The 14,922-nt window shown below is 42.5% G+C and overlaps 1 protein-coding gene and 1 long non-coding RNA gene across 5 annotated transcripts in view; one reads left to right on the top strand and one right to left on the bottom strand.

Moving 5' to 3' along the window:
- Positions 1-14,922, bottom strand: part of TMEM184B (transmembrane protein 184B) — a 66,180-nt gene that overhangs the window by 25,135 nt on the left and 26,123 nt on the right. For all 3 annotated transcript variants that reach the window (XM_053254460.1, XM_053254462.1, XM_053254461.1), the window contains exon 3: positions 12,440-12,605. In XM_053254460.1, the coding sequence (XP_053110435.1) occupies positions 12,440-12,605 (166 nt within the window). The remainder of the gene's footprint in view (positions 1-12,439; positions 12,606-14,922) is intronic.
- LOC128326820 (uncharacterized) overlaps positions 1-14,922 on the top strand; it is a 54,678-nt gene that overhangs the window by 15,951 nt on the left and 23,805 nt on the right. The gene's annotated exons all lie outside the window — the stretch shown is intronic.

The following is a 14,922-nucleotide window of genomic DNA, read 5'->3' as shown; positions in this document are numbered from 1 at the left end:
AAGAACAGAGAACAAGTCAACAGGCCACTGTCTCAGAGAGACAGGAAGATATCTCACTACAATTCCAGGTAGGCCATCTTCAAACACATAAACCAGATCCTACATGTTCTGATCTCTTTGTGCTCCACAATAAGGTTCTGGATACAACATTCTACAAGACCAATTAGGGCTGAAAGTCTACGTATATTTGCTTGAAAGCCGATTCCACTCAAAAAGAGGGCTTGTAGAAGAATACAGATGCATAGGATTTTTACTCTGCAGGCAGCAAGTGACCTATCCCCCAGGAGCCTGATAGGACATTCTCTTCAACCCTGCCTCACCAGCTTTGTACCAAGCAAACGATGTTAACCTCACAACATTTCAGAAAGTGCTCCAAGATATCGGGAAGCATTCAGAGTCTCTTTTCATCACATTTTAAATGCCTTTCCTTGAATTACAGTGCTCCCTAGTGTCATTCTGGGACACTGATGATGGATGTGGAAGTGCTCTTTACAAGTCACATAATTTCTTTTTGCATTTTCTGTTTACTTGAAGATTTCTTATCCAAAGAATGATCAGTCACCAAATTACTAAACTTGACCGGAATTATGAGATTATATCCTTCTACAGTATGAGCCAATGGAGTTTGGTCCCTGCAGCCGGATTTAAATAATTAAGTAAAATGGAAGGATATCTTGGCATCTGAAAGTTCAGTCCACAAGGGGTACGGCTTATCTGTCTGCTTAGTGACTGAACGTCACCTATGACAATACATTAGGACAGTTGTAAGCAGGGAAGTTCCTGGTTCAAATCTTGCCTCAGCTCCCCTGCCTGCAATATGGGGACAAGAAGATTGGCTTTAGGAACTGTTGTAAAGATTGAGAAATCCTTTCAGTGCTACAGATGTGCTATATTAATGCTAAGATTCTCAGCAGTGTTACTCCTCAGTTATGACTGGCAAACAGTCACTATTAAAATAGGGTCAAAGACCTAGAATAAATATAACCCAAGATTGAATATTCAAGATATTTAAGACCAATTCATTTTAATAAGAGCATATGCTTTATGAGGCCTTCTTCAGATGTCAGCAAGCAACGTAAGACAGCTAATGGAGTGTTTGCACTCAATCTCACAGTACCCTGCTTTTAAAAGGAACAGCTCCTTGTACTGCTAACTACTCAAGAATGCAAAGAGCACACTCCGGTGTACACAATCAAGTTTCTGAATGAATTGCTGCTTCAGGCTTGACTGGAACAGACTTCTCAAAGTCATCAAAAAATTCTGCAAGTAGATAAGAGAACTCAAGAGTGGCTGGCTATTTTCCATAGAGAGTTCTGTATCCATTCACTGGAGTTCTGTATTTCTATTTTGTCTTGCCTAGAGACACAAGTTGAGGTGGTATCCATAGACAGATAGAGAGAGAGAGAGGGAGAGGGAGAGGGAGAGAGAGGTCAGTTTCCCATTGCTTGGCCAATGCACACTGCTGATGAACATTCCAAACACTCCCTTTGTCACACACACATGCTGCTGAATGGGAGGTTAAGAGGCCCCAATACAGGATGGAGAGTACAATCTGGTCCTCTAACTATGCTGTTAGTGTTTATTAGGGGAAACAGCTGGCACTCTGGGCTATAGCAAGTGCCACAGTGATACAGCCGCACTGTGGTGTGCTTATGGCTAGTGAGTAACTGGTTCAAGTTTATGAATTGTGCGTGTACTAGCATGGTTTTAAATTCGCCTCATCTGCTTCTTTGAGTTGTCATTTTCAAGAGTAGGTTGTAGGCCCCTTATAATTTATGAGGCATTTCTGCTACACTTTCAGCCAGGAGCTATAGAGGTTCTGTTTTCATGTTGTAATCGTTGTGGTGTCCAAGGTTTGAAAAAAGGACACAAGATACAGACTCTACTTCTGACCTCAAAATAGGAACAGTACAGTGGTCCCTCGACTTACGTAAATAATCCATTCCGAACGCACGTTCGGAGGTCAAAATTTTCGTAAGTCGAGCGCACCACGGAAGTCTCAAAACACTCGTAATTCGAGGAAGCCGCATTTAAACATTCGTAGGTCGAGTAAGCTGATTCTAAACCGGCAACTACTTCCGGTCTTTTTTGTCGCTCGTAACTCGAAAAAAACGTAAGTTGAGTAGTTCGTAGGTCGAGGGATTACTGTAATGAGAAAGACATAAGGGGGCCTTTCACACGATAATGCGGGCGAGGGAAGGCAGGGTTAAAGCTACCCTGCCAGTGGACGATCCCAGACTGGCCCCAGCGACACTGTCAGGCACATGACTGCAGCAGTGGCAACCAGCGCAGTGTTCCAGAGGCTGGGGGAATCCCACAACACACCACACGATGAGCGCAGTGCATTGGGGAATTCTCCCAGGGGACAGGTGCTCTAGGCACCCCATAGGTACACGGTCCTAGAGCCTGGGTTAATGGAGCACTTGCTCCATTAACCCTAGCTAAAAGCTGGGCTTGAAAGCCAGGTTTGGTGCCGCGGCAGCATTGGGATTCATGTGGATCCCAGTGGTTCTCATGGGCAGCCAAGCCCAGGCTTGGCTGCTCATGAGAATAGCCTCGAGATGTTTATTTTTATTTATTCATTTAACTTATTTTTATACTGCCCCAAACTCACGTCTCTGGGCAGTTTACATGAGTTCTTAACTCATACTCAGTGACACTAACAAAAGGGTTTATTCTGACAGAAGTTTTAGGATATATTGGGCAGGTTCACATGATCTGCTGCAAGACAGTAAGCAGGTAACATTTCAGAAACCAGGAGCACATTCTTCCAATCACTGTGATGTCTGAATCTGCCAAAGTCTGGTTCCTGCCCCGGTTACAGAGTTCCATCCAACGTTTGCCTGAGATCCTCTACCAAACTTCAACTCTTGGTGACAAGTGTCTTCTTTGCCATGATTCCCACCACCCATTAAGATCATATGGAGAATTTTGTCTACAGTTGGAACAGGCTTGTCTGGTAGTTACTCAGGTGGCTACTGCTTTCTTTGCTGCTGCCCCGAAGCTTTGGAATGCACTCCCTTTTGAAATAAGAGCCTCCTATCTCTGACAACTCTGAAAAAGTCTATCAGGACACATCTCTTCACCCGGGCTTTTGATTAAATTTACTGTTTTAATACTTTTAACTTGTTTTAAGTTTTAAATTGTTTTAATGTATAAAATTTTGTTTTAATTGTGTTTTTACTATTAACTGCCCAGAGATATAAGTTTTAGGCGGTACAGAAATCTGTTAAATAAATAAAGTGTGTAGAGGATCTTAGAAGAATGTTGGGTGGAACTCAGTATCCAGCACAGAAGTATGCTGTGTTGCTATTGCTCTCCAACAGGTCTCCTCCCTGTCCTCTGATACAAGAAGGGTTAATTCTAGCAAGAACTGCCCATTCAGAAACCTTGGTCAGAAGGAAATAAAATCAAAGAGGAAAGAACAAAAACACTTTTTCAGCATTCCCAGTGTCCTCAGGGAAGTACATGAAGTCTCTGGCAACAATATCACCAACATTCCTAAAAGGAGATTATTCAATCAACTAGGGCTATTAAACTCAAAATAAAAAATACTATAGATTCCAGCATCAGGCTTTCATGTGTAAAAATATTCAAAAAGGAAGGTGGGGGGAGGGGGTGGCACAGACAGATGTACAATTGCTCTGCATGTACAAGCTGGAGCAATGGCCAATACAAAATAGATTTAGAGTTAAATGCCAGATATGTTCATTAATATTTTCCAAGAGTAGTTTTTCCCATGAGAAAAATCTCCCTCAAAACGAAAAGATTCCCACCCTGTCCTGTTTCCTGCTTTTCTTAGATAGCTTTGAAACTGTTTCAAGTACAGACAACACAAGAATTGGTGGACGGGGGAGGGACCACCCCTTAGAATAGAGCATGGACTAACCGGTGAACTTTAGAATGCAAGCTGACCCTCTGAGCAGATGCTGTGATGTTTGCAAACTCTCTAGGCGAGGCAGAGGGGATAACAGCTGTTGCTAGGAGATGAGTTTTACAGAGTACCTATGCCTTTTGTATGCACAGACAGTGGAAGGCAGAAGAACAGGAAAGCCAGGCTGAACAAAGGTAGCCTCTGAAGAGAAAGGGAACACACATGTGTACATCTGCCATCAAGTCTTGGTGTATTGTCACAGGTGTGAAGGACCTCACTACTCCTTCAAGCAGATCAAGTTGTTTATATGGCTTGGCTCCTTCCAAGTATAAGGAAGTAATAGATCAGGGCCAGGGTATCTTACAGACTGCCTCCTCCCATAAGAGCATGCATGGATTTTGAGATGGCCGTCTGGGACACTATCCCAGGTCTTGCATGGCTTGGAAACCTATTTAGTGGTGACTCAGGGACAGGGCTTTCTCTGCAATGGTTTCTAAGCTATGGAACACCCTCCCCTTCGAGATCTCTCTGACTCCCTTTCTGTCTACCTTTCGCCACAGATTGAAAACCTTTCCATTCTGGTATGTGTTCCCTGACTAAGTGCTTCATCCATTGTTCAATCTGTAGTCAGTCTAACTGGTATGTTTTTGGATTGTTTTATTTGGATGTTATTGTTTTAATTATCATTCTAACAAGTTTTACTGTACTTTTATTTATCCTTGTACACCATGTTGAGTATTTAGGAAAAGTGGTATACAAGTTTAATAAATAATGAAGAGGAAGGAAGGAAACTGTAGCAGCCTTGGTTGCCCTCTTCTGCACCTTTTCCAGTTCTACAATGTCCTTCTTAAGATACAATGACCAGAACTGTATGCAGTACTCCAAATGTGGCCACATTACAGATCTGATTAAGGGCATTATATAGTAGCATTCTTATTTTCAATCCCCTTCCTAATGATCCCTAGCATGGAATTTGGCAGGGGTGTACCTATAATTGATGGGTTCAAAGAATCCGGGGGTACCAGCTCCACCCCCTCCCTATTTTCTTCATTATCTACCTCACTCTGAGGGGCCACCAGGGAGAGGGGTGAACACAGGCCCCCTCTCCCCTAGCTATGCCCCTGGAATTTGCCTTTTTCACTGCTGCCGTGCAGAGTTGACACTTTCAATGAGCTGTCCACCAAAACCCCAAGATCCCTCTCCTGGTCAGTCACTGACAGCTCAGACCCCATCAGTGTATATATGAAGTTGGGGCATTTTGCACTAATATGCATCACTTTATACTTGCTAACACTGAATCACATCTGCCATTTTTTGTCCACTCACCCAGTTCGGAGATATCCTTTTGGAGCTTCTCACAATCTGTTTTAGATTTCACTACCCTGAATAGCTCAGTGTCATTTGCAAATTTGGCCACTTTGAGGCTGCTTACCTCAACTTCTAGATCATTTATGAACAAGTTAAAGAGCACTGGTCCCAGTACAGACTGGAAGACCCTACCTCTTGCTTCCCTCCATTGTGAAAACTCAATTTATTCCTACCGTCTGTTTCCTGCCCTTCAAACAGTTACCAATCCACACATGAACCTGTCCCCTTATCCCATGCCTGTTAGGTTTACTCAGGAGCCTTTGGTGGGAAACTTTGTCACAAGTTTTTTGAAAGTCCTGGATCACCTTTATCCACATGCCTGTTGACACTCTCAAAGAACTCCAAAAGTTTAGTGAGGCAAGATCGGCCCTTGCAGAAGGCATGCTGGTTCTCCTTCAGCAAGGCCTGTTCTATATGGTTAATAATTTTGTCCTTAAGTTTGCTTTCCATCAATTTACCTAGCACAGAAGTTAAACTAAGCAGCCTGCAGTTTCCCAGATCCCCCCTGGATCCCTTTTTTAAAATCAGAGTTACATTAGCTACTTTCTAGCCCTCCATTACAGAGCCTGATTGTAGGGACAAGTTACATATTTTTGCTAGGAGATCAGCACTTTCACATTTGAGTTCCTTCAGAACTCTTGGGTGGGTGCCATCTGGCCCTCACCATTTGCTAATATTTAGTTTTTCAAGACAGTTTAGAACATCCTCTCATCACCTCAAATTGGCCCAGTTCTTCAGCCTCCAAGCCTGAGAAACTCAGTTCCGAAGCTGGTACAGGTTGAGTATCCCTAATCCGGACATCCAGAATGCTCCAAAATCCGGAAACCACCACAGCGTGCCCCCGCAGCACCAACAAAACATTATTTTCACATGAAATCTGAATTTCATCTCCACCTAAAATGCCATGTTTGAGTCTAACATGACCAGCAACATTATTGCATTGAAAATTTCCTTGCAATTAGTTTTCATTACATTTACAGCTACCTGTAGTTATCGTAAATTCAATGCTTATTTGTTTTTATACTTTAACCCACCCACCCCAAAAAATACAGTGTACAGTAACCTTTTGTGTTTAGACTTGGATCCCATGCCCAAGATATCGCATTACAGTATGCAAATATTCCAGAAAAGTCCGAAATCCTGAACACTTCTGGTCCCAAGCAGTTTGGATAAGGGATACTCAACCTGTATGTGGTCAGTATCCTTCAGCATGAAGGCAGATACATAAACTTATTCATAAACCCCTGCTAACATGGCAAAGAGGCACCTTTTAACGTGGTGATTCCCTTTATTTAGCAGGGGGAGAGTAACTGGCCCTATCCACCCCCAGCACAGTACCTCAAGTGACTGTTGTTGGTGTCTATCTTACGTTTCTTTTTATATTGTCCTTTGGGGACAGGGATCCAGCTTATTTATTTGTTATTTCTCTGTGTAAACCGCCCTGAGCCATTTTTGGAAGGGTGGTGTAGAAATCGAACAAATAAATAATAAATTCAGCTTCTCTGCAATCTCCTTATCCTTGTTAATAGTCCCATTCATGCCCTCATCATCTAAGGGTCCAACCGCCTCCCTGGCAGGTTTTCTGCTTCAGATATATTTAAAGAAGTTTTTGTTATTCCCCTTGACACTTCTAGCTATATGCACCTCAAACTCTTTTTGCATCCGTTATTGTCTCCTTGCATTTCTTTTGCCTGAGTTTATGTTCCTTTCTGTCCTCTTCATTTGGGCAGGACTTCCATTTTCAAGGAAGTCTTCTTCCCTTTTATAGCCTCCCTGACTCTTCTTGTTAGCCATGCTGAAGGTACCTTCCTTCCTTCTTGGTATACATTCCAACTGAGCTTCTATTTTTGTGGTTTTAAATAAGTTCCATGCTTTCTGGAGTGATTTGACCCTCCTGACTTTCCCATTCAGCTTCCTTTTTACCAATCTCCTCATTTTTGAGAGGTTTCCTCTTCTGAAACACAACACATCTGTGATGGACGTCTTTGGCAATGCTCCACATGCATATAAGCTTAATTGGATCACACTATGGTCACAGTTCCCCAATGGTTCTACCACTATGGAGCCACTCTGGGAAGAGCATCTAGGCTCCAAGTTCCTTCCCTGGCATCTCCAAGATAGGGCTGAGAGAAATCCCTGCCTGCAACCTTGCAGAAGCCGCTGCCAGTCTGTGTAGACAATACTGAGCTAGATGGACCTATGGTCTGACTCAGTATATGGTAGCTTCCTATGTTCCTATGTCTGGTCACCGCTGGCCTGCACTGTGTCAGGCAGCCAGGTGTGATTATGACCTGTGCCAGGTGCTTTAGAGACACAGGGGAGAATAGGGAAAGAAATATGTGGGATGGGTATATGTTAAGTTGCGTGTTGAAATGTTTCTGCTAATGCATATCTGCATAAATCTACCTGTTTTATATTCTTACATTCTTGTGAGTTCAGTTGCTGTTTGTGCCCTCAAGAACCCACATGTTAAACATTCTATGTGTGTCATGGTGTGGGTATATGTGTGTGAAGGGGGATGATGCTTAACACACAGTGTGGGGGGGGGGATCCTCCAGCAAAGGGAGAGGGGCTCCAAAGGCCTTTAGGTCCAGGCTCCAAAATTATCTAGGTGCATCTCTTGGACCTGGGCACCACTAAGGATTAAGTCCAAGGTCACCTTCTCTCTGGTTGGTTCCATGACCCACTACTCTAAGGCAGTCATTTAACAGAAATTTGGGTTTTCTGTCAATATCTGCACATGAATTTGCCCAGTATGTGTCAGGGTAACTTAAGTCACCCATTATTACAGCTCTGTCTCTCTTTGACACCTCATCTCCAACTCCAGGTCACTCTCAGCATGGAGGGAGATAGCACATCCCTAGTAACACATTTCCTTTCAGTTCTCGTATTGTCACCCATAATGATTCTGTGGAGGACTCCGGTCTTCCTAGGTTTTCTAGCTTGTTGGATTCTATCCCTTCTTTAATATACAGGCAAACTTCGTTATTTATCCACAGTTTCACCATTCGTGGTTTTGCGTATCCGCGGTCGGGGGAAACAGGCAGCCGACCTCAGCATACACTGGGGGGGCGGCGGGGGGATTCGCGTATCCGCAGGTCGGGGGTTGGCCACGGCCATACTTGTAAAGGGGTATCCAGCAAGGATTCCCCTTTACAAGTAAAAGGCTTTGTTTGGAGGGAACGAGGGGAAAGAAGGCAGCACTCTACTTTTTAAAATTGCCACGGATGGTGGCGGAGGCCATCCGTGGGGCTCCAAACCAGTCTGCGCGGTGAGTTGGAAGAGAGGCTTGGAGGGAGGAGTCCCCGTTGCTGCTCCCACAGCAATCCCCACTGCGGCAGCCACCTCCACAACAATTTTAAAAGGTAAAATGCAGAAAGGAAAAGAAAGAAAACCCACCACCACCCCAAAAGCTAATTTCACCCATTTTTTCACCAATATCTTTAAAAAAATGTTTTGTTTTTTTTAACCCACCATTTTAGTCCGATTCCCCCGCTTAATAGCCTAACTCCCACGGTTCCATAGCCCCAATTACCCAGTATTCATGGTTTCAGTATCTGTGGCACTAGCTGAGAAACAGAACCCAGGAGAATACTGAGATCTTCCTGGGCATGCTACTCTGTCCCCAATCCTCCCCTCCCTGTCCTTTCTGTAGAGTCTGTATCCAGGAATAACAGTGTCCCACTGGTTCTCAACATTCCACCAGGTTTCTCTTATGCCTACTATATCTATGTTTTTATTAGCAGCCAAGCACCCCAGCTCACCCATCTTGGCTCAGAGGCTTCCGGCATTGATATATAAACACCTATACACCAAGTCTCTTACCTGGTGCTGATGTGTACTATCTCCCTTACTGTCATTGGACCAGCTGTCATGTATTTCCATCTGCTCTACTCTTGGTTCTACTCTGTCCCCTTCTGGTTTATCTGAAACGTTTGCACCCTTGCACCTTAGGGGATTTTGCTTGCCGAACCAGATACCATCCAGTTCCTGTCAGCAATCCCCCAGGTGTCATTTAAAAAAGCTGCTCTGCAACCTTTTTGATTTTAAGTACCAGCCTTATCTTCTCAAGAGTTGCTTCCAAACTGTCATGTACCTTATGAAGTAATTATGAAGTATCCCTTTGCAGAGAGTTTGAAAGGGGTTAAGCCCCAACAAAATCAGTCATATTGGACAGTTTGGGATTAGGTACATTCTTCCCCAACAGATACTGCTTGTTTCATCCATGTACCTTATGATGTAAGTAATGGCCCCAAGAAGGCATTTTGGGTGCTTAGGGGATACAATCCCCCCAGAAGCCACTCATAAGATTGGCGCTTTTGGGAATGCCAGAACTAGTTTAACAACTCTAGATGGTCAAACCTTTTGTACCTTATCACACACATTTTTTGACATGGGCTCTTGGACTATAAAAGAGGTGACAAAGAGCAGGCAATTGCTCAACTTTTATTTTGTCTCCACCTTCTCCCAAAAAGGGAACAACACACAATCTCATGAAAGCAGCATTAATAGAGAGGGGTCAGGATTGCAGTTCAAAATCGACAAGGAGCTGGTCAGGAAACACCTATCTACCTTAAATTAACTCAAGTCTTCAGGGCCAGATGAATTGCATCCTAGGGCACTAAAAGAAATTGTTAATACATTATCAGAACTGGTCTGTCATCTTGGAGACATTCCGGTGCAGGTGAGGAACTCTAGAATGGGTGAGGTGTCAAAAGACTGGAGATGGGCTAATGTTCTGATCTTCAAAAAGGGGAAATCACTAACTCTGTGATATAGTGCACTAACATCATACAAGGAACATGCAGGATACAGCCATGAAAACCAGCAATTTCTAGGAAAATCCAGGAAATTACAGACTAGCCAGATGGACTTCAATTCCAGGAAAGATACTATAAGAGATTATAAAGCTGTTAGTTGGTAAGCATCTTGGTAACAATGTAGTGATTAGTAGAAGCCAGCATAGATTTGTCAAGAATAAATCCTGCCACACTAACTTTATCCTCCCCACCACCACCACCCGCCACCTTGGGTTGGTAGCTTAGTCAATTGTGGTAATGCTGTGGGTGAAATTTATTTTGATTTCAACAAATCATTTGACAGTTGCCATGATATGTTAATTAGCAAACAGGTAAACTGCAGGCTAGATGATAATACTATCAAATGGATTCACAACTAGATGGAAAACCATTCTCAAATGAATACGAATATTCATCATATTCGTAAACAGCATTCATCAACAGCTCGTCATCAAATTGGAGAGTGGTTTTGAGTGAGGTGCCACAGGGTTCTGTCTTGGGCTCAAATGCACTCTCAAACATTTTTGTCAAGATGAAGGAGTAAAGGGATTCCTCATCAGATTTGCAAATGACAAAACTGGAGGGATAGCCAACACCTCAGAAAATAATAACTTTAACAGAATTGAAAGCTGGGCTGAAACTAACAAAAACTCAACAGGAATAAATGCAATCATCTGCACTTAGAGACAGGTGCAGGGGATCAAATGCACAGGGATAGAATGGGAGATTCCTGGCTTGGCAGCAGCACACATGAGATCTTGGGATTGCAATTGATCACAAGCTGAACATGACTCAGTAATGTGACACGGTTGTGGAAAAGGCTAATCAATTTTAAGCTGTATTAATAATATTAGATTCCAAGTCATGATAAGTAAAATAGCTCCACTTTATTCAGCACTAGTCAAATCCCATCTGGAGAACTATGTTGAGTTCTAAACACCACATGTTGAGTACACAAACAAACTGGAATGGGTTCAGAGGATGGCAACAAAGTAAGGGCCTGAAAACAAGCCTTATCAGGAAAGATGGAAGAAACTGGATATGTTTAGCCTGAAGAAGCGAAAACCGGGGAGGTGAACAGATGACATGATAGAACTCTTCAAATATCCAAAGAGCTGTCACAAGAAGAGAACAAAGATTTGTTCTCTGCTGCCTCAGAGCAGCAAAGGCTGAACTGAATGGCTTAAGTTATAGGGAGGCAAATTTTAGTTAAATGTAAAGAGTTTATCTTAATCAGTAAAGGCAGTTTGACATCTGAATCAAATATTTAGGTGTACTCGGCTCGATAGGAGGTGTTTAAGCAGAGGCTAGACAGCCTCTATAGTTGGCTATAGTTCTGGATTTCCTGCACCAGAATGTTGGACTAGATAGTCTACAAGCCCATGCCAACACTATGATTCCATGTAGCATATAGTGCACTAACATCATAGAAGGCACATGCAGGACACTGCTATGTAAGCCAGCAGTCAACTAAGCCTACCCTAGTGACATCATGTGACTTGAAAGTTCCAAGAAATAAACAAGTTACTTATTATAGCCAGGATTCATTGAACTCCCATTTGTGTAGCCATACAGATGAATGAGACTGCAACTGGGAACTGTCTAGAAAGTTCAGGAAGGTGCAGGTCCCTCCACCTGCATCTTCTTGCAGATTTGCAAGAAGACTCAATTAAGAGTTCCAATCCACAGCTAATCAATATTCTGGGTCCAGAGTATCTCAGGCAGACTCTCCAACCTCCATTGCTACTTCTTCCAATATGACCCTGCTGAGGAGGTCATCTTTTGTGGATGAAAGATTTTAGAGGATCTGAGATCAGGAGCTATCCGGCTGTAGAATTTCTTCCATTTAACCACATTTGGCTGTAAAAATTCCTCATGTCTGGCCTGTCCCACCAAGTTCCTGGAGCTCTATTCCTACCAATTTGGTGGTAGCCTGCTAAGAATGTCAATCACATGTTTTCTTATCAGATGGAAAATTACCGGCATAATCTTATGAGTGACTCACCAGAACCAAAGAAATCTTACCTCTCTGCGTGATGTTCTTGATCTATCATCACTGTACTTCTGAATTATTTTGTAACAATATTGTTAGTTTTCATTTGAACCACGTTCTCATATTATGCAGCAGAATGCTTGTAGATGCCAACAGAATTTTGTCTTTGCTCATATCCTTATCACTACACAACCCGATTCCGTTTTTGTTATTATGACTAGCACTCACTGCCAGCAGCCTGGCTAGCATACGCTGTCACTTCTCCATTGTATAAGACCACCAAACTTGTCTTGAACTAGGACATTATCCATAGCTGAGCAAGGCCACTCCTTCCCCCATAGTTCCAGGCTCACATATGAAGTACTCCCTCCCTCTACTATGTTTTCCTTCTCTCAAAGGCCTTACCTTCATAGCAATCACGTATAGTGCCAAAGTAAACATAGTATTGGTCATTGGTGAAGAAAAGGAGGCTGAGCCATGAGTCGACAGCATAAATGGGCACAATGAAGAGGATCCGGACAATATAACGTTGCTCATTGGGGCAACTATAGCAGCGGAGATGCATGTAGATCTGGGAAAGAAGAGACAGAGACTGGAGTCAGAGTCACATCACAAAGACAGAGAAGGGAAAACTGGAAATACAACCCCAAACATCACATAAGCCACTGTTGCTCTTGTAAGGTCTTCTGCTGAAAATTTTGTAGGGAATATTCACTTGATCTTGCATTTAAACCTCTTCCTTTAGAATACATCCACTCTTTAAGGACAAAAAAGCCTAATAAGTAGTTCTATATTACTTTTTAAAAATCAAGTAATGCTATACAATACATTTATCCAAGATAGAAGTAGTTGCCCTGAAGCTAAGCATTTCATATGAAAAAGGGATAGACTTCCAACACCTGCAGAATCCCAAGAGCTGGAAACTCTTTTTGTTGTTATAAACAGAGGTGGGGATCTGAATAAGATTCTCAGCTGCAATTCGTTTGTGTTAGGTTACAAACTGTGCCTTCATTTTCACTTGTGCACACCATTCCAACAGCATAAAATGCAAGAGTAGACACAAGAAACTCTTTCTGACAATGAAGTTAGACTCTACCATCCTTCAGTCACAATTCACTTACACTTTACAGTTTCAATCTATTATTTTTAGAAAACCAATTTTAACATACCAAAAACCCTTGTACTACATATGACTTGCAAATTCTCAGTGCTGCTGAGAAGCAGAACCTTCGATATCAGCAGAACCTTCTATATCATATCATAAGCCACCCCGTGGGAAGTTTTTTGTTCCATATAAACAACAGGAATGAGGATTAATAAAAAACACAACTTTAACCTGTTGTGTATTGAAGGGAGAGCCTCTAAATTGTAAACTATCACAACACGTCTTTCCCCAATAACCACAAATTGCACTGGCAGTTCTGTAACTGAATGCAGTCTCATCTTTACAATATTTTGTTTCAGAGAATAGCCTGCCTCCTTTAGAGGTTAAAATCTTTACTGATCGGATGAGTACTCTTGGATAGAGAGTACATTCGAGTGCTGGTTATAAACAATTCTGAAATAGTCCTGGTCCTGGCAGTTAGAGTGCTTCCAGACACAGCAATGCCAACACAAGAAGTACTTTGCAGAAAAGATTCTTCCTAATGTAGGGGTTGTGTGCAACTGTGGCTTGTTAAGATATTATGCTGAAGCATTCTCCTTTTGTCTCATTACAATCCAGTAATACCTAGCCAGTCACATACAATGCAATCTAGGGATAGCATACATTTTTGCTTGGATGACTCCTAGGCCTCCTAACTGGGGTTAACCACAGAATTATCCCTGGAGTCAGGAAGGAAGGGTCATACATCAAGCAAGCTCATGGCATATGCTAACCTAGCATCACATGTCCAACCTGGCTACAACATAATAATAAGATGTGGAAATGAACTATAAGAACAGAGTGTTCTGGAAAACAGAATGTTGGGCTAGATAGCCTAATGCAGGGCTGCACAACTTTGGCCCTCCTGCAGGTATTGGGCTACAACTTCCATCATCCCTAACTATTGGCCACTCTAGCTGGAGATTATTGGAGTTGTAGTACAAAAACAGCTGGAGCACCAAAGTTGCACAGCCCTGGTAATCTCAGTGCCCATTCAGAGGCCTCTGGGACTGTTTACCTGAATCCAAGACTAAGTTTTTTCCAAGTTTTTTGATGTTAGAAATCAGGAGGTCATCTTATTTATTTATTATTAAAAAATTTATACCGCCCTTCCAAAAGGCTCTGGGCGGTTTACATTAAAACACCATTAAAATCAACTAACAAAACAAAAATAAACTACATAAAATAATAATTAACAGTTAAAACATCATAACACACCAATTAAATAGCTGAAGCCATTGAAAAACAAGTTCTAAAAAGCTGAGAAAGCTTGGTTAAAGAGATGTGTTTTCAGTAGTTTCTTAAAAATTGCCAGAGATGGGGAGGCTCATATCTTATTAGGGAGTGCATTCCACAATCTCGGGGCAGCAGCTGAGAAGGCCCATCTCTGTGTAGCCACCAAACGAGTTGGCGGCAATTGGAGACGGACCTCCTCAGATGACCTCAATGGACAGTGGGGCTTGTACTGAAGAAGACGTTCTCTTAAATACCCAGGGCCTAAGCCGTTTAGGGCTTTGTAAGTTATAACTAGCACTTTGTATTTTGCCCAGAAACCTATTGGCAGCCAGTGTAGCTCCATCAACAGAGGAGTAACGTGGTCTCTCTGAGATGACCCAGAGACCAACCTGGCTGCCGCAATCTTAAATTCAGAGTCCTGTTCTTTTTGAGTAAATGCAGGTGTAACCTGTATGAGAAACAGAGAGGGAGTTTCATAAGTTGGAGGGAGAGAAGGCAGTGTCATTTA

This window comes from Hemicordylus capensis, chromosome 5 (genome assembly GCF_027244095.1).
Source record: "Hemicordylus capensis ecotype Gifberg chromosome 5, rHemCap1.1.pri, whole genome shotgun sequence".
In the NCBI taxonomy this organism is placed as follows: Eukaryota; Metazoa; Chordata; class Lepidosauria; order Squamata; family Cordylidae; genus Hemicordylus; species Hemicordylus capensis.
The sequence above is the reverse complement of the archived record's forward strand: the minus strand, read 5'-3'. Positions and strand labels throughout refer to the sequence as shown.